The sequence below is a fragment of the Rhinoderma darwinii genome, chromosome 2 (genome assembly GCF_050947455.1).
Source record: "Rhinoderma darwinii isolate aRhiDar2 chromosome 2, aRhiDar2.hap1, whole genome shotgun sequence".
NCBI lineage: Eukaryota > Metazoa > Chordata > Amphibia > Anura > Rhinodermatidae > Rhinoderma > Rhinoderma darwinii.
In genome coordinates, this window is record NC_134688.1 from 280,159,822 (window position 1) to 280,180,542 (window position 20,721).

The 20,721-nt window shown below is 40.6% G+C and overlaps 1 protein-coding gene across 6 annotated transcripts in view; it reads left to right on the plus strand.

Annotated features, from left to right (window-relative positions):
• Window positions 1-20,721, plus strand: part of PTPRU (protein tyrosine phosphatase receptor type U) — a 142,204-nt gene that overhangs the window by 81,153 nt on the left and 40,330 nt on the right. For 4 of the 6 annotated variants that reach the window (XM_075853332.1, XM_075853334.1, XM_075853333.1 and 1 more), the window contains exons 4-17: window positions 13,457-13,538; window positions 13,629-13,744; window positions 14,301-14,475; window positions 14,774-15,067; window positions 15,324-15,617; window positions 15,926-16,035; window positions 16,686-16,887; window positions 17,586-17,688; window positions 18,454-18,727; window positions 18,868-18,904; window positions 19,170-19,308; window positions 19,474-19,503; window positions 19,932-20,083; window positions 20,331-20,521. In XM_075853332.1, the coding sequence (XP_075709447.1) occupies window positions 13,457-13,538; window positions 13,629-13,744; window positions 14,301-14,475; window positions 14,774-15,067; window positions 15,324-15,617; window positions 15,926-16,035; window positions 16,686-16,887; window positions 17,586-17,688; window positions 18,454-18,727; window positions 18,868-18,904; window positions 19,170-19,308; window positions 19,474-19,503; window positions 19,932-20,083; window positions 20,331-20,521 (2,199 nt within the window). The remainder of the gene's footprint in view (window positions 1-13,456; window positions 13,539-13,628; window positions 13,745-14,300; window positions 14,476-14,773; window positions 15,068-15,323; window positions 15,618-15,925; window positions 16,036-16,685; window positions 16,888-17,585; window positions 17,689-18,453; window positions 18,728-18,867; window positions 18,905-19,169; window positions 19,309-19,473; window positions 19,504-19,931; window positions 20,084-20,330; window positions 20,522-20,721) is intronic. The other 2 variants (XM_075853336.1, XM_075853337.1) reach the window with 1 other exon arrangement.

The following is a 20,721-nucleotide window of genomic DNA, read 5'->3' on the forward strand; positions in this document are numbered from 1 at the left end:
AAACGACACCCCTTAAGGAATTCATCTAGAGGTGTAGTGAGCATTTTGATCCCACAGTTATTGTGTAAAAGATAATGCGCAGCAGATGGTGCAGAGTGAGATTTGCAATTTTCTATATATATGCCATGTCAGTGTCCGATATATTGTGCCCAGCATGTGCCACCAGAGACATACACCCCATAAACTGTAATGTGGGCTCTCCCGGGTACGGCAATACCCTACATGTGGCTGTTATTAGCTGCCTGGGCACACGGCAGGGCTCAGAAGGAAAGGACCACCATTTGGCCTACTGGAGCTTTTCTGGTGCTAAGTCTTGTACGCAGAAGCCCCTGAGGTACCAGTACAGTTGAAACCCCCAAGAAGTGACCCTGTTTTAAAATCTAGACCCCTTAAGGCATTCATCTAGAGGTGTAGTGAGCATTTTGACCCCACAGGTATTGTGTAAAAGATAATGTGCAGCAGTTGGTGCAGAGTGAAATTTGAAATTTTCTATACATATATGCCAATTCAGTGTCCGATATATTGTGCCCAGCATGCGCCACCGGAGATATACACCTCATAAACTGTAATGTTGGCTCCCCCGGGTACGGCAATACCCTACATGTGGCTGTTATCAGCTGCCTGGGCACACAGCAGGGCTCAGAGGGGAAAGATGAGGAGGGGTAAGCTGTGCGAAGTGCATCAGAGCGAGTAAAACTCGGGTAAATGAAAAATAAAGGGATGGATGATAAATTTTAAAACACTCTTTCATACAGAGCTCTGGTTTTTCGGGACACGAGTCACATTGATATATTGTGTCCTTCCTTATCCCCCTCTTATAGCAGACTCTGCACCTCTTTTGACTTTTTCCCTTCTTGCCAGTTTGGGGAACTTCTCCTAAAAAGTGTTGCCCTGGTACAATGCCTGTGGCCCCGCTTCCAGAAGTACTGTAAGGCTTCAGGACTTGATCTGACAAGTCCACCCCTCCCATGTACCTATTGTAGTCCAGGATGCAGTCTAGTTTGGGGGTCCCTGTACTGGTACCTCGTACAGGTACATGGGTACTGGTGTGGCATCTCCCTGGTCTTGTACTTGACACACAATGTGTTGCTGCTAGATTGTGCCCTGCTCTCACCCCTTCTGAGTGTTTGCCCAAGCAGAGTCTTAGGGAGGCCTCTCAGGTTTCTTCTAGCAGTGCCGCATGCCGCAGGACTTCTGGAAGCGAGGCAGTTGAAGAGTGGGACGCTGGTATAAAAATTATCCAGGTAGAGGTGGTAACCCTGGTCCAGCAGTGGGTGCACCAAATCCCACACAATTTTTGTATTAACTCCCAGTAAGGGGGGGGTATTCTGGGGGCTGAGTACTGGTGTCCTTCCCTTTTATATATCCTAAATCTGTAGGTATACCCTGATGCACTCTCGCACAGCTTATACATCTTCACGCCATACCTTGCCCTCTTACCCGGCAGGTACTCGCGGAATTGAAGCCTCCCTTTCAAATGTACCAGGGATTCATCTATAGAAATACACTTCTCGGGGGTGAATGCTGGGAAAACCGGGCACTGAAATGGTCTAATAGGGGTCTCCGTTTATACAAACGGTCAAAACTGGGGTCATCTCGGGGTGGGCACGGCTCATTATGAGTATAATGTAAGAAGCGAAGTATTGCCTCATTTTTATTCTATTTTTTAGGTTACAGTTCAGTTCTGAAGTTGCTTTGAGGGGCCTATATATTAGACACCCTTATCAAACACCCCATTTCAGAAACTAGACCCCTCAAAGTATTCACAACAGCATTTAAAAAGTTTATTAACCCTTTAGGTGTTTCACAGGAATTTAGAGCAAAGTAGAGGTGACATTTAATTAATTTAATTTAATTTATTAGGCACCATGTCCGGTTTGAAGAGGTCTTGTGGTGCTAAAACAGTGGAAACCCCCCAAAAGTGACCCCTTTTTGGAAACTAGAGACCTTGAGGAATCCATTGTAGTTTTCTTGGGGTGCATGCGACTTTTTGATCAGTTTTTATTCTAATTTTAGGTGGCGTGGTGACTAAAAAAACAGCAATTTTACTATTGTTTTTTATTCAATTTTTTTTACAGTGTTCACCGTGCGCTATAAATGACATATTCACTTTATTCTGCGGGGCGATACGATTACGGCGATACCAGATGTTTATAGTTTTATTTTATGTCTTATGGCGTTTGCACAATAAAATACATTTTGTAAAATATAATTTATTTTTTGTGTTGCCTTATTCTAAGAGCCAGAACTGTTTTTTATTTTTCCATCAGGAAAGTCGTGCGAGGACTTATTTTTTGCGTAACGAACTGTAGTTTCGATCAGTACCATTTTTAGGTACATGCGACTTTTTGATCTCTTTTTATTCCATTTTTTGGGAGGTGAAGTGACCAAAGAATTGTGATTGTGGTACGGTTTATTATTATTTTCTCTTACGGCGTTCACCGCGCGGGATAAATAACGACATCGTTTTGTAGTTCAGGCCGTTACGGACGCGGCGATACCAATTATGTATAGTTTATTTGCTTATTTATATATTTTTATTAATAATAAAGAACTGATAAGGGAAAAAGGGGGACTTTTACTTTTATTACTTTTAAATCTTTTATTTTCTTATTTTTACACAACTTTTTTTTACTTTTTCACACTTTTTTTACTTTGTCCCACTAGGGGACATGAGGGCAGGAGGCTCTGATCGCTATTCTAATACACTGCACTACATACGTAGTGCAGTGTATTAGAGCTGTCAGCTGTTCGCTGACAGCAAGCATAGTGGGTCCTGATTTTGTCGGGACCCACTAGGCTTCCGTCGATGGCGTAGCCAGAGTCCATTGTTAGGATTCTGGTTGCCATAGTAGCCATCACGGCCCGCTATCGTGTAGCAGGCCGGCGATGGCAGCTTAACCCCTAAGAAGCCGCGATCGCTATTGAACGCGGCTTCTAAGGGGTTAATCGGCGGGGACCACCGCGATCGGTCCCTGCACACTAAGCTGTGATAGCCTGCTGTCAGAAACAGCAGTTATCACAGCTCAAGCACGCGCCGGGATTAAATGGCGCCGTGTTTACTCAGGTCAGTACTATTACTGACCTGAGCGCGAACGATGTACTTAGCGCGACGTAATAGTACTGACCTGAGCGCGAAGGGGTTAAGGACTAGGCTTTTTTACAGTTAAATGACCAGAGCAAATGTCACAATTTTGCTATGTGCTTCTTTAGATGACTATAACTATACAGGTGAATAAAGTTCATCTTTGAATTTTACACTCTTTTTAAAGGACAGATAGGGATTTGTTTTAGTGGCATTTGTCAGTATACATCATTTAATTTTTTTTCTCTAAAGTGGGCAAAATTGGAAAAAAATGCAAGAATTTAGCAATTGCGTCAGTTTATGCTAGCATTTTTCACACACAGTATAGACCACGTACAAAATTAATCTCCTTTCACATTCTTCCACTTCTCCCGTGCATGGGGATACCAAATATGTGTGCTTTATTCACTGTGCGGGCATGTGCCAGGGCTTGGCATAAAAGAGTCTTTTTTGGCCTTTTCGGTCCAGGAATTCTGCACTTGATTTTATAGCCGCATACTGTTTTCTGGGGGGCCTAATGCTGCTGAAACATTAGAAACACCCCATAAATTACTTCATTCACACAAGTAGACGCCACAAGGTTTTCTTCAAGGGGTTTATTATATTTTTAGAAAGTCCAGTTTTCTTCTGAAAGTTTCTTGAATAAGATGGAACAAAATAAAATTAGCAATTTTTTAGCAAATGCGTCAGTTTATGCTAGCATTTTTCACACACAGTATAGACCAGGGACAAAATTAATCTCCTTTCACATTCTTCCACTTCTCCTGAGCATGGGGATACCAAATATGTGGGCCTTATTATCACATAGAGAAGTAGGAGGGCGGACGATAGAAGAAGCTTATTTCACAAATCGCCTTTTTTCAAAGCTGGTTTTACAAAACTCAACAGAGTTTCTATAACACTTCCAAAATATCTGCTCTTGAAGCAGAAATCCCAAAATATTCATCTAGGGGTATAATGGGAATTAATTTTTTTGGGTTTTCTAAAATAAGAAATTGCAGGTTTATTCAAATGGAGCTCTCCAGCAGATGAACTTTAGAGAATATGCAAACATGACATGCACACCCCACCCATTCCTTCCCTCACACTTGGAGTAAAATCAGGGGAAAAATAAAAATGTAATGTAGGTAAAATTATATATTTTCAACTAATTAACTAAAATCGAATAATTCATTACAGTGTGTTTTTTTTAAAAACATTGGTCAATGCACATGCCTGGTTGCGAGGGACATGAGGGACAGAAATATCGGGAATCTTTGCGGTGCCCGTCTTTTCTGCAGATGCGGCACTTTTTCTGGGGGTTGCTTCTAGTTGGTGTTGGGGGAATCCGAGTGATGAAATGTCTTTCAGTCAGTCGCGTGACATCCTTAGACTGAGGGCATTCTCTGGTGTCCTGAACATCAAATATGAGGCCTTTGATAATTTTCTCCTGGAAATCCAAATGTGTGTCTCTGCCTCTGTTTTTTTTTTATAGAGCACAAATGAATTGTGGATTGCCACTTGATAACAGATAAATGGCCACTTTTTTGTACCAGGTTTTTGTTTTGCGTTTTACTAAATACGGCTGTAAAACCTGGTCACTTAAATCCACCCCCCCATGTACTTGTTATATTCGGACACGCTCACTGGTTTGTGCTTGTCCGATGTTGCCCCTCTTTCCCTCACTGCCACTGTTCCTGCGGTATGTATTATGCTTAGTACATACACATCTTTGCAATCCCTGTACTTGACTGCCAGCAATTCCTCAGATGCATAAGCACAGGAGTGCTTATTCCTGCAAATTGGTGGGAGTCACTATTTTTGGCATGGGTGGATGAAGGTTTCTGCCTTTATATACTGAGCGGCATATAAATTAGTTTCGTGGACAATCCTATTTAGGAGGTCATCTGTAATAAATAAATGGAAGTACTCCATTTGGACAAAATTGATAATGTCCACAGTCATGCCAGGAGTGGCAGTAATCCATGTATTCTAGGCCCAAAAGATGAAGCGGGTGCCCATACAAGAGCCAGAACTGGAGGGACCGGGCTGTCCCGTGCTACAGCGCTACTAGGCCCTGCGCTTTCATGTTCTGCAGTTTCAACTGCGTCGGGGATAACGTCTCCTGAAGATGAACCTGAAGTGATGCTATCATCGTCACTGCCTACAACAGGTTCTTGTAATGACAGGGTAGGGAGACAGACAGGTGAGCCCTAATCTACCCGCCACTCAGTCCCTGCCTACTTGCAACGACCCGTCCTAAGCGACGGGGTACAACTGGGCGACGGTCCCTACGCTCAGTAAGTGCAAGACAGACTAACAGACAAGGGTACACAGAAGCTAGGGAAACGGGGCAGCTGCCCACGGAGACACCGTGAGCAACAAGAGTAGTGAACGAGCCGAGTCAAACCAGGAGAGAACGAGGTACAAAACGCTGAGCAGGAGAGTTGTCAGAAAGCCAAGGTCAATAACAAGCAGAGGATGAGTAGTACAAGCAGCAGCAGCAAGCCAGGAAACAAGCATAGAAGAATCACAGGAGGAACAGGAAAGGCAGGTATAAATAGACAGTGGGCGGGAGCTTACTCCGTCTGGCCAGGCTGTGATAGGCTCTCCCACTCCTAAGCCTGCCATCCTGAGTGGTGGAAGATGGAGTCAGTCTCACAGATATAGGAGCAGGTGCAGACTGATTGCCCACGGGCGTCGACACAGAAGCTGTGTCTGGCAAATCCTTTACAGTTCTATTTCCGACGCCATCTCTGATGTGGTCTCAGACTCAGAACACAGCATGGCGTATACCTCCTCAGCGCTAAATAACTTCCTCGCCATAATGTCACCAACACTAACTAAACAAACTTTTTGGGGGTTTTTGTTTTTTTTATAAACACACTAACTGGTGTATATGTGTATGTATGTATGTGTGTATTTATGTATATGTATATATATATATATATATATATATATATATATACACATAAACTACACTACCACTAACAGAAAAATAAAACGCTATTGCTATATATATATATATATATATATATATATATATATATATATATATATATATATATTCCCTACCTGCCTATTCTAATGTAATAAAGGATAGATTGTATAGATAGATAGAAATCTATCTATACAGAGAATGTTTTACATTTTAACACTATTTTTTTTCACAGTATTATTCTGGCAGCAATTCTCTCAAGTCTCTTCTTCTCCTCACACTGAAACAATGTGTGAGGAGAAGAAAAAAGGCAGGAGATTTGCTGCCAGAAATTCCAAAATTAAAACAAATGTGGTCGCTGTGATAGGTTTTCACAGCGATCACATGTTCAGGGACCATCAGATTGGTAACAGCGTGGGCACAGAGCTGTGTGCACGCGATTGCGTGCACACTGTATTTTACATAGAAATGCATGTGATCGCTGTGATTGGTTGTCAGAGCGATCACATGTGCGATCACATGTTCAGAGACCAAAAGATTGGCCCCTGACACTCTGCCCAGTGCCCATGGCTGTTAGCAACAGCCAGGGCACAGGGCTGTGTGCACGCGATCGCGCATGCACAGTCTCTAATTAGTCTATATGGCGGACTTCAGAGACCCTGACCATTGGCCGTAAAAACACAGCCAGCGGTCGCGAACCTGTTTAATATATCATTATTTAACTCGCACGGTGAACGGCGTAAAAAAAAAATATTAAAACACCCGAAACACTTATTAAAAAGTGATAAAAAAATCGTATGTACCAAAAAATGGTGCCAGTAATGACTACAGCTCGCCCTGCAAAAAATAAGCACACACCGCTCAATCGACAGAAAAATAAAAAAGTTATGGCCTTCAGAATGTGGTGAAACAGACCAATTTTTTTTGTTAACAAATACTTTTTTCTTTGTAAAAGTAGTATAACCTATATAAATTTGGTATCACCGTAATTGTATTGAGATGAAGAATTAAGTTCAGTTGTCATCTTTACCGCACGCTGAAGGCTGTAAAAACAAAGTTTCCCAGTATATTATATGGTACTTTAAATGGTGCCAATTAAAGCTACAGTTCATCCCGCAAAAATAAGCCCTCACACGACTCCATTGATGGGAAAATAAAAACGTTATGGCTTTTGGAAGGCGGGGAGTGAAAAACTAAAATGTAAAAATGGCTGGGTCGTTAAAGGGTTAATGGTGTTTGGACTAATAGTACAGCGGACACTTTAAGTTTAAACTACTGACATGACCTTGAAATATGTCTGATATTAGAATTGTTTGGGCCCTATGAACCAGAACTCTTTGCCTCGCAGTGCACTTTTAGCTTGGAGTTTGGAGATTTCTATCAAAGGATGTTTCCATCTGTACATTGGGTTTTCTTTTGACAGAGATGCATAAATCTCCTAACTAAGCCGCAAGAGGTTGAACAAGTCCTTTGCTTGTTCTCTTTTTATCAAGTAGTGTGTGTATGTATATATATATATATATTTATCTGTAATTTATATATATATGCACCGCATTCCAAATTATTATGCAAATGTTATTTTTCGCTGATTTTGCTAAATAGTCGATGCAAATGACAGTCAGTATAATCTTCAAGCCATCAACCGTTGGAGTATAATGCAGATTTTATTGAACAAATCTCCTAATGATAACACATTTTTTTTTTTTAGAAGTAAAAAACTAAAAATGCACTGTTTCAAATTATTATGCACAACAGAGATCAAAACATTTTAAAGGTTGTAAAGAGAACTAAAATGGTAATTTGTTGAATTTGCAGCATCAGGAGGTCATATTTACAGAAATCAAAAGCTCTTTCAATCAAAAAAAACTTAGCAGGCCAAGTTACATGTTAACATAGGACCCCTTCTTTGATATCACCTTCACAATTCTTGCATCCATTGAATTTGTGAGTATTTGGACAGTTTCTGCTTAAATATCTTTGCAGGATGTCAGAATAGCCTCCCAGAGCTTCTGTTTTGATGTGAACTGCCTCCCACCCTCATAGATATTTTGCTTGAGTATGCTCCAAAGGTTCTCAATAGAGTTGAGGTCAGGGGAACATGGGGGCCACACCATGAGCTTCTCTCCTTTTATGTCCATAGCAGCCAATGACACAGAGGTATTCTTTGCAGCATGAGATGGTGCATTGTCATGCATGAAGATAATTTTGCTACGGAAGGCACGGTTCTTTTTGTACCACGGATGAAAAAGTGGTCAGTCATAAACTCTACGTACTTTGCAGAGGCCATTTTCACACCGTCAGGGACCCTAAAGGGGCCTACCAACTCTCTCCCCATGATTCCAGCCCAAAACATGACTCTGCCACCTCCTTGCTGACGTCGCAGTCTTGTTGGGACATGGTGGCCATTCACCAACCATCCACTACTCCATCCATCTGGACCATCTAGGGTTTCACGGCACTCATCAGTAAACAACACGGTTTGAAAATTAGTCTTCATGTATTTGTGAGCCCACTGCAACCGTTTCTACTTGTGAGCATTGTTTATGGGTGGCCGAATAATAGCTTTATGTACACTTGCAAACCTCTGGAGGATCCTACTCGAGAGGCACCAGCGGCTTCAAATACCTGTTTGCTACTTTGCAATGGTATTTTAGCAGCTGCTCTCCTAATCCTATTCATTTGTCTGGCAGAAACCTTCCTCATTATGCCTTTATCTGAACGAACCCATCTGTGCTCTGAATCAGCCACAAATCTTTTCACAGTACGATGATCACGCTTACGTTTTCTTGAAATAGCCAATATTTTCATACCTTGTCCAAGGTATTGCACTATTTCACGCTTTTCGGCAGCAGAGAGATCCTTTTTCTTTCCCATATTGCTTGAAACCTGTGGCTTGCTTAATAATGTGGAACGTCCTTTTTAAGTAGTTTTCCTTTGATTGGGCACACCTGGCAAACTATTTATCACAGGTGTCTGAGATTGATTACAATGATCCAAAGAGCCCTAAGACACAATACCATCCATGAGTTTCATTGAAAAACTAATAATTAAATGTTTATGACACTTAAATCCAATGTGCATAATAATTTGGAACACGGTGTATATATTTAACAATATATATACATAGTTGAGTCACATTATTATATCCACCTCCTACTTTCGATGTCAGGAGAGCGTAGCCAATGAAGGAAGTGATGTGGCCTGGCTTGGTGGGTATATAAGGTGTGCGATAGGCAGTCTGAACACATATCACTCATTGTTACCATGGGTAAAAGGGGCGATTTATCAGAGTTGCAAAATGGGATGATTATTGGCTTTCGGGCCAAGGGTGGCAGTATTTCTCATTCAGCGCAGTTTGTGAACTGCTCGTGTGGTGAAAGTGTATCGTGAGTGGACAAATGGCACCATTGGAAGTAACAGACGTGGACGTTGGCTACGAAGTTGTGCGAGGGCCGAACGAGATGCTACAGTGGAGCAGCTCACTGTGAAAATCAACCAGTGGGCAATTCCAGATGTGTGTCTAAAACAACAGTTTAGCAAACCCTACTGTTTATGGGGCTCAGAAGCAGACGGATGATCAATGCTCCTATGCTAACAAAGGTGCATCGGAAAAAAAGGCTTCAATTTGCATGGATTGGCAAAGGGTTGCCATCTCCGATGAGTCACGTTTTCTGCTTCATTGAACAGATGGATGTTCCAAGTAATTCACTGGCCCCCTAATTCCCCAGACTTGAACCCAATTGAGCATCTGTGGGACCACCTCGATCGTCTTGTTCGCTCTATGGATCCTCCCCCACGCAGCGTCCGGCAAATGTGGGATGCACTGCAGTCAGCATGGCTCCAGGTACCTGAGACAACCAACCAGCACCTTATTGTGTCACTCCCAGCCCGTCTAGCTGCTGTCCGTGCTGCACACGGCGGTTACTCAGGATATTAGCTGGTGGTCATAATGATGTGACTCGACTGTGTGTGAGAAGGAGACAACTGTTGGTGCAATAGTAAGAAAATGGAAGACATACAAAATGACTGTCAATCGACATCGATCTGGGGCTCCATGCAAAATCTCACCTCGTGGGGTATCCTTGATCCTGAGGAAGGTGAGAGCTCAGCTGAAAACTACACGGGGGGAACTTGTTAATGATCTCAAGGCAGCTGGGACCACAGTCACCAAGAAAACCATTGGTAACACATTACGCCGTAATGGATTAAAATCCTGCAGTGCCCGCAAGGTCCCCCTGCTCAAGAAGGCACATGTACAGGCCCGTCTGAAGTTTGCAAATGAACATCTGGATGATTCTGAGAGTGATTGGGAGAAGGTGCTGTGGTCAGGTGAGACTAAAATTGAGCTCTTTGGCATTAACTCAACTCGCCGTGTTTGGAGGAAGAGAAATGCTGCCTATGACCCAAAGAACACCGTCCCCACTGTCAAGCATGGAGGTGGAAACATTATGTTTTGGGGGTGTTTCTCTGCTAAGGGCATAGGACTACTTCACCGCATCAATGGGAGAATGGATGGAGCCATGTACCGTCAAATCCTGAGTGACAACCTCCTTCCCTCCACCAGGACATTAAAAATGGCTCGTGGCTGGGTCTTCCAGCACGACATTGACCCGAAACATACAGCCAAGGCAACAAAGGAGTGGCTCAAAAAGAAGCACATTAAGGTCATGGAGTGGCCTAGCCAGTCTCCAGACCTTAATCCCATCGAAAACTTATGGAGGGAGCTGAAGATCCGAGTTGCCAAGCGACAGCCTCGAAATCTTAATGATTTACAGATGATCTGCAAAGAGGAGTGGGCCAAAATTCCATCTAACATGTGTGCAAACCTCATCATCAACTACAAAAAAAGTCTGACTGCTGTGCTTGCCAACAAGGGTTTTGCCACCAAGTATTAAGTCTTGTTTGCCAAAGGCATCAAATACTTATTTCTCTGTGCACAATGCAAATAAATATATATAATTTTGACAATGTGATTTTCTGTTTTTTTTTTAAATATAATCTATCTCTCACTGGTAAAATTAACCTAGCCTAAAAATTCTAGACTGTTCATGTCTTTGACAGTGGGCAAACTTACAAAATCAGCAAGGGATCAAATACTTATTTCCTTCACTGTATATGTGTGTATGTATGTATGTGTATATATATATATATATATATATATATATATATACACAGCTTTAAAGATTCCTGTATGGCAGTGACATCCCCCACTGCTGTACTGCTGCATTTGTAGTTAGGTTTGTCGTTTAGGACTCTATGTAAGTTGGGTGAAACCACTCTCTGGAGCTCTAATGTTGGCTATATAGGTTGGCACCCAAATTTTGATGCATCTACTAAATGCCCAAGTAGTCTTTCAGCTACTTGCCAATAGAAAAGCAACTCAAAGAATTATATATACTTAAAGCTGTTTTCCAGGTTCAAAAAAGCATGGCTGCTTTCTTCCAAAAACATCACCACTCCTGTCCATAGGTTTTATGCGGTATTGCAGCTCAGCCTTTTCACGTAAATGGAGCTGAGTTGCAATACCAGACACAACCCGTGGACAGCAGTGGTGCTGTTTTTAGAGGAAAGCAGACATGTTTTTATGATCTTGGACAACTCCTATAATTGCTCTTTAAAGGTGTTGTGCGAGATTAGAAAAAAGGTCTGGTGTTGCAACTGAATAAAGATGAGATGCAATAATGGACACAGCCCACAGACTAGAGTGGTGCGGTTTCTGAGGAAAATTTTTTTTTTTCAATTTTATTTCTGCTAATTCCAGATAACCCCTGTCATGAACCAGAACCCATAACAATGATTTAACCCTTGCTTGCTGGCAACTAATTTAAGCTATAAATTAACAACATACTGTATCGCAGAGCAAGCCGTATATAATAATTAGCAGTAGGGCTGGTATACAAGACTGCATTACCAAGAGTTGGGTTCACTGCTAATACTGTATGCACCACTTACATACACAGCCTCTGCCACATTCAATGTCGCTTTTTACTGTAATAATGTAATATTACTGTTAATGACTTTTGTGTGAAGTCCTATGTGCCCAAAAACTTTTTATGCCATTAGTTTACATCTGTTTTGTCTCATTGTGTGTTCTTCGCTGTTTAAATTGATTCCCCTGGTATTTAACCCCTTAACGACCGCCGTATATTGCTTTGGTGGCCCTTCAGAAGATGTTTTACACGATTCAGGCGCTCTGCTCCTGAAGCCCAGGCTGTTGCTAACAGACCCGGGCTTTAGGGCAACGACTGGAGACTAATAGCAATGGTCTCCGGTCATGTTTAACCCCTCACATGCGGCGGTCAATCGCGACCGCCGCATCTGAGTGGTTTTAGAGGGAGGGGGCTCCCTCTCTCACCCCATCGGCACCCAGCAATGTGAACGTGCGGTGCCGATGGTCTTTATGGCAGCCAGGGGCCTAACAAAGGCCCCAAGTCTGCCTTTAGTGAATGCCAAAAGGCATAGCCTAACAGATACCTGTCAGTTTTATACTGACAGGCATAATACACTGCAATACAGGGGTATTGCAGTGTATTATAAAAGCGATCAAAAGCAATCGCATAGTAAAGTCCCCTAGTGGGGCTAAAGTAAAAGTTAAAAAAAAGTTTAATAAAGTATATAATAAAAAAATGTAAATCCCAAGTGCAAAAAATTAAAAACCCACTTTTTCGCCTTACAAAATACTTTACAATGAAAAAAAGTAAAAAGTTACACATATTTGGTATCGCTGCGTCCGTAATGACCCCAACTATAAAACTATTACATTATTTAACCCGCACGGTGAACGCTGTAAAAAATTAAATAAAAAACATTGCCAGAATTGCTGTTTTCTGTTCATCCTGCCTTACAAAAATATTTATAAAAAGTGTTCAAAAAGTCACATGTACTACAAAATGCCAATATACCAATAAAATATATACCAATAAAAACTACAAGTCGTCCCGCAAACAAAAAGCCCTCATACAGCTATGTCCGCAGAAAAATAAAAAGTTATGGCTCTTAAAATATGTGACACAAATACAAATAATTTAAAAAAATATATGTCTTTACTGTGTAAAATTCATAAAACATAAAAAAACTATATAAATATGGTATCGCCGCAATCGTAACGACCCGCTAAATAAAGTTATTATGTTATTTATATCACAAGGTAAACGGCGTAAATTTAAGGCGCAAAAAAGTGTGGAGAAATTTCAGTGTTTTTTTCCATTAACCCACCAAAAAAGTTAAGAAAGGTTAATCAATAAATTATATGTACCCCAAAATGGCACTATTAAAAAATACAACTTGTCCTGCGAAAAATAAGTCCTTATACAGATATGTAGATGGAAAAATAAATAAGTTATAGCTCTTTGAATGCGACGATGGAAAAACGTAAAAAATTGTTTGATCATTAAGGTTTAAAATACCTTCGGTATTACGGGGTTAATATCTGAGTGCTTTTTTTTCTATTGTAGGTGCTGTTTGAAGCGGAGGTGTCAGGAACTCCACTAGGATATATTGCACTGGATGATATTCTTCTACTTAGTTACCCCTGCAGTAAGTAGTTCAATATATGGCACATTGGTCTTATATGAAATCAAGAGAAGGATATGAAAGACATTTCATTAACCGCTTCCTCTCCCACAGCTCAGGCTCCCCATTTCTCCCGGCTTGGTGAGGTGGAAGTTAATGCTGGGCAGAATGCCACATTTCAGTGCCCTGCCGCTGGCAGGGCAAATGAAGGCGAGTCCTTCTTGCTGCAGGTGAGAAGCTTCATGTGATTCTTCTCTCTTATGAATACTGGATTGAATGGGGTATATGGAATGCAGGTGTCTGAATGGAATTGCATGAAACCAATTATGGAGTGTGGTGTCTGACTCAGGAAATGTTAAGGGGACGTCCATGGTTATTGTATCAGTGACACAATTCCTCAGCATGACTACTTCATTGTGTCTATACAGCTGCATCTACCACTTTTCTGTGCAATGCAGATGAACAGAAAGTACTACGGATGAGACCGTATAAGGTTTCTATGACAACTTCTTGAACAAATCATAGTGTTTGCTGATAGTTTAGGTTTAGGATAATTAGTTATTGGAATGCTCCTGGGAAATGAGTAGATTCTGTGTCAAAGGCATATGATGGTGTGTATTCATTCATAAACGGAGTAATCACGTTCATTCACAAGCAGGAAATTGTCACAAAGTACTGAGTAAGACGCTTGTCTCAGCTGAATACGTTTTTGTGAACATCACTGTAGTAAGATTTGACATCATTTAAACTTGGTTCTAATCATATGACTTTATTGTTGTTTTACAGAGGCAAAATGGAGGTATCACATCTTCAGGGATATTTCAACATGTCAGTCACTGGAGGCTCTTGGCTTCTTTCCAGCTTTTTGAAGCCGGGAGCGACGATCAGGACTTATATCGCTGTGTGAGCCGCTCCATTTATGGTGCAGGAGTGTCCAACTTTGCCGAGCTTGTGGTAAAAGGTGAGAGCAACTCGGTTATGATATCCTTTCAGAAAGTTTGATTACCTTGCCTATTGGAAATCACATTCATTATGGATTTCATTGTATTTCTTATTGCCTATATTTTTCTTATATATTTTGGACCTCCATTTTTTTTTATTCGTAATGTTTAATAAATCACAATGCTGGTGCCACGGAAATTCCCACCTTTTATCGGAACTGAATAAGAAACTAATACATGCACAGAGTTCAAATATGTTTACTAGTCCTATATCACTTTGTTCCTCATATTAACTTATTTCCACTGAATATCAAACAGAACCACCAACACCTATCGCTCCACCTCAACTTCTAAGGGCTGGTCCCACCTATCTGGTTGTACAACTTAACACTCGCTCCATAACTGGTGATGGACCCATCGTGCGCAGGGAAATTGAGTATCGTGTGAGTGGGGGAACCTGGCGGGAACGGCATGCCGTAACCTCACACACTTATAAACTGTGGCATTTGGACCCTGATTCACAGTATCACCTGTCTGTGTTACTTACTCGGCCTGGTGAAGGAGGCACTGGAAGACCTGGACCAGCACTCATCAGCAGGACAAAGTGTGCAGGTACATGGCATTATGGACATAATGTATATGAAAGAATGTGAGGCTTTTTTTTAGGTACCAACAAGCAACAGGTGAAGTGTAAAGATGGGATGTACTTCCTACTAAGAGAGTAGCAAAGTGCTATAGAGATTTAGCATATCATAGCAGTTGAGGTTTATAGTACCATTTGGAATCTGAATAATACATATTTACTTTTAGTGAAGAGTTTGTTTAACCAGATAGGAAACTAACTAACTGATTTTTGTTCTCCCTGCAGAGCCCATGCGAGCACCTAAAGGACTTTCATGCACAGCAGAGCAACCACGCCAACTGACTCTGCACTGGGAACCAGTAGGCTTTAATATCACCCGCTGTCACACCTACTCGGTGACACTGTGTTACCACTTTGAATCCAGTACTTTGCAAGACTGTGTTACGGTGGAGGGAGGAGCAGGCCACTATACCCTTCGGGCGCTCCCTCCATACAGTGCCATCCGCTGTCGCCTTGTAATATCTAATCCGGAGGGCCGAAAGGAGGGCAAGGAGGTTACTTGCTATACACAGGAAGATGGTGTGTATGATCTTTTAGTCTTACCTTAAGATTTTCCCACTTCTAAAGCTGATTGACTAGAAAGGTTCCTAGGCTAATCATTAAGCTTTCTCTTAAAATGTCTATTCCTTACAATTGGTCTTGAAATTCTTTCATGTATTAATGATATTAATATCATTATCTTTAATAATTATTCATTTTACTGTTTAAACCATGTATCTTGTAATAAGCCTAGTAAGTAAAATCCAACCCTCTATCATATACTGTAGGTTTTAAGTTTGGTATTTCACACAGATAATTATCTATAAATATACTTTTTTGTCTTTTAGTGCCTGGCGGAATTGCTTCCGAGTCCTTACTGATCACTTCAGTGGATGATGCTATTCTTCTCTCCTGGGATGAACCTGCTGAACCTAATGGTATCCTTACCCAATATGAGGTGGGAATGCAATCACAATATGGCCTACCTATGTCTATGTTTATAATATCTGTTTTACTTTTGTAATCTATGTGAGGTTCTGGTTTTGGCCTTCCTAGTAGCAACTACATGATTAAGGGTCTGGAAGCAGCTGTTAAGCGGCACATTGGAGTCCCTACTGGTCTATTACCGGCACAAAGATGCTACCTGTGGTGCCGCATCGTGTTTCTGTGAGCTGCCTCTGTATAGACGTGTACATGAGACCTAAGGTGGATTTCCCGCTTTTTAGCCGTGTTTGTAAAGCATCTCTGCAAATGTGGGTCCACAATACATTTTACCATTGTTATTTGCTAAATATCATAACTATCACAAACCTGCAAAGTTTTCTTAATTTCAAAAGAAAAGTTTAGTTACAAATTCAGGTCTGCTACATCTGTATGTCTGGTGATTTAAGCCATTGTAAAACTATGTTTCAGAAACAGTCTTACAATATGTGCCTCTTATAAATAGCTGAATCTATGGACTGCCTATTGATATTTTGTACATCATTTTTGATAGGTCGGAGGTTAGCCTTTGCTGCTGTCTCATTTCGATAACATTCTTGACATCTCTCTATATAAATGATAACCTCTGTGATCAATTTACCCAGCTCTACCTCTTTATCTTTTCAGCTCAGTCATCAAATCATTGAGTCTTCAGACCCTGGGGTGAGTGTTCCAGGACCTCGCTCAACCATATGTAAGCCTCCTAATGAAACTTCCCACCTTCTTACCAACTTACACCCAGGAACAACCTACCTACTGAGTGTGCGTGCACGTAATAGCAAAGGCTATGGACAGAGTGCACTTACTGAGCTCACCACGAACATTTCAGGTATCTATTTTTAATATGTGAAAGAGTTTTGTTTCGCAATAAATATTACAATTTGTCTACTATCTAGCATTACTCAAATTATCACAGTACCGTTTAAGTTTCTACTAACTTTTCAGATAAAGTAACAATAGGGTAAATCAGAAGTACATGTAAGGGCACAAAGCCACAAGTCTGGTAAGCAAGAAACGTGGTAGCATCCAATAATAATTGGGACATTTTATGACTTGTAGTTGTCCTGATGAACACAAAGGTAATGAACTCATAAGTAATGGTATCAGACTTTACTATTGATATGGAATGCCTTTTTACAGGGGCATAACTATAGGGGTCAGATAGTGCATTTGCACATGGGCCCTTGAGGGGGCCCATAGACTCCTGGGACACATACAAGTGCAGCAATATTATGAATAGATAGTTTAGGGGTATGATAGTGTTTCATGATAACTACACAATAATATACTTTTATAGTGTATATTTATCCTAAACGGTATATTAATAACAAACACGTAATTGCTTATGACAGTCAGGGGGCCGGCCCTGGTACAGATCTTGCACGAGGGCCCAGAAGCTTCAACTTATATCTCACCCTTTTTAGCAAGGATTCTACATGTAATGACATCACTGTTTCTATTATAAAGGCGTTCCCCATCAATTTATGAGAGTATTACAATTTTAAATATTTGTTGTATTTTCCATAGCTCCTGCATTTGACTACAGAGATCTACCTGCTCCAATAGCTGAGACCGATCACACTATAACTGTCCTCTTAAGGCCTGCACAGGGAAGGGGATCCCCTGTGAGGTTAGTTTTCTCTCAAACGAACCCTTTATATTATGTATACATTGATTGCAGTTTTGGTAACAAACATTTGCACCATGTTCCCCAGCATGGCGACATGTAATTTTTTACTCATGTCATACTTAAAATGCTCCATTTTGCTGCTTTTTTCTTGTTGTATCCACAAGAATATTACATAACATTCACAAATTAAATCTTTACAAAACATTACAGCTCTCACAGACCATGTTTTCCAATGTATTTGTCAATTAAAGTGTGACAAAACTTTTGACATGTCATAGTGACATGTCTGAAGTTTTGATCGGTGGGGTCCGAGCATTGAAACCCCCACTGATCACTTAAACGTAGCAGCAGAAGCACTCAGGTGAGCACCATGCCACTTAGTTTCTGATCATCTTTTCTCGGACACAAACGTTTTTTAAAAGTTTAGTTACCCTTTAAATAGTTCAGCATATTGGAAGAGATTTCCCATAGTAGCCAAGCAGATTGACATTTTTATTCTCTAAAGGGCCTCTGATAAATGAGAGCTGAAATCTGATTGGCTACTATGTTTTGATACATCTGCTCCACTGTTTTTTTAATTAAATTTTTTCTAATATCGAAATGTTTTTCCGTCAGTTTGTTTAAAAATATAATTAAAGATAAGTCCTATGAAAAGATAATAAGATGTAAGATTGTTTTAAGGCTATAATATGTTTATTCGTGGAATACAATAGACATATCTATCTTGATATAACAATGTCATTACATTTCTGCATTCTGTATTAGTTTTTACCAGGTACTGGTTGAAGGTGAAATCTCCAGTCGAGCTAGACGTGAACTGGCAGTGCCTGGCTGCTTCCCTGGGGCAGGTGGTTATGAGGAGGCAGAGATGGAAGGAGCAACTAGCTATGTAGGAGCAGAACTTCCACCAAGTGACTTGCCTCGAGATACCCCCTTTATAGTTGGGGATAATCGCAGTTATGGAGGCTACTGGAATCCACCATTGGATCCTCGAAAAGGATACCTTATTTACCTGCAGGCAGCCAGCCACCATCGTGGGGTAAGATTTCCAGAAAACTGTGACATGGACAAAATACGATGTGCTAGGCATTGATGGATATTCTAGGGATGGGTAAACTCAGAATTTATGTCCAGGGAAAGGAGTGACCAGTTATAGAAAGCTATCTTTTTTTCCCGTAGGAAACACGTCTAAATTGTGTAAGAATTGCCAGGAAAGGTAAAATCTTAAGAATCCTCCTGCATATTCCTTCATTCATTTAAATACTCAAAATTAACACCATTCATTCTTCTGTTAACTCTATGTGAATATTCTGTATTTTCTTCTACAGTTTAAACTCTTCTCTGACTCATGGCTCTCTACAATGCTACTACTGTTCTCCTCGGTATCATTTGCAACCCTTCTACCCATAGTTTGTCAGTCCATTCTTAAGCTCTCTTAATTGACCTAAATTGAGCCATGACTCTTTTTCTTCTCTTTGCAGCACCTTGTAAGGACAGTCACCGGTTCTCTATGGCTCCTCAACATTCAGAGGAGATGGGACTTGTACTAGGAATCTGTGCTGGTGGCCTCGTTGTGTTTATCATTCTGCTTGGTGCTGTGATTCTTATTGTTCGCAAGGGGTAAGGAAATGAGAACTCTCAACCAAATATTAAAAATTTGTAATAATTCTTAGATGTTAAAGTGTGGTTTTGTCAATACAGATATTTATAAAAATATTTTTGGAAAATCAGTTTTTTGACTGTAAGGATAGCTCACAGTTTCCTTCTTTTCTCTATCGCTGGCAGAAGAACACAGTTTTCTTATGCTTACTATCCGTGAGTATAACAATAATACACTAATTTTTTCATTTCACTGAGAAACTCATAACTTTTGGTGTTAAAACTTCATCCTACATCTTACTTTGCCATACTGATGGACAAATCTTACAAGCCATGAAGCCTATATGTCTATAAATTGACCCCTTACTTTTTGGCTTGTTTTCTTGCTGGGTTGCTAAAATATTCAAATTGTTTCCTGAGCTGACCATACTAGCTCCTATTATCAATAGTGTTTTATCCAACCATGCTCTCCCATATTCTAGTCTGGTATATTCAAACCAAATACCAGTTCTGTTTAGCAGTGTACTGTGCATGTGGTCCAAACAATCCGAGGTATAGTGGTGAATGATCTTCCACATATGGGTATACGAACTCAAATTTACAGGCAGATCTTTGTTGTGAAATAGGTCTTTCCTTTGTTTCAGGAAACCAGTGAGTTTAGCTAAGTCTGCTTTGCCAGTGCGACATGAAAACTCTTGCGTGGGAGCTCCTAGAGAACACGCCAAGATTTTGGATCAACCAAAGTTACTGCAGGATGATGCAGCTTTGACATTTTTACACAATTATGGTTCTCGAGGTATGAATTTGGTCCTTCTGCTCACTTTATAAAAAATAAATAAAAAAAAGGAGTTAATTTACTCATTGTTTCAAATTTTTGGAGTTAGGCTGGCTTGGGTATATATATTCGTTAAAGAGTCTAGGGTCTGAAAACACAGTCTTCCTTTAATCTTATTTAATAATACATGGAAGGACTCTAGTGCTAAATACCAATGTATAGATTACAATGCTTGAACTGATATTAAGCGGCCTTCATTTATTGTTAGGAGAGCCACGTGTTGGGTCTGTGACAGAATCAAGCAGCCTTCTGGGAGGATCTCCACGACGAAATAATGGTAGGAAAGGATCTCCATACCATACAGGACAATTACACCCAGCGGTACGAGTGGCAGATCTACTCCAACACATCAACCAGATGAAGGTGGCTGAGGGTTATGGATTCAAACAGGAATATGAGGTAAAGCCTTTGATCTATGTTTTTTTTATTGATCTAATGTAGTTTTATTTAACTCTTTGTTCCACTTAATGGTAAAATTTTAAAAAACGACGATCGTTCTATTATTTTTACTTCCTTGTCTATATGAACTTTTTTATTGTTTTTAATTGTGCTTTGCACAGAATGATGCCTAAATCAAGCAATGATTATCCTTCTTTTTC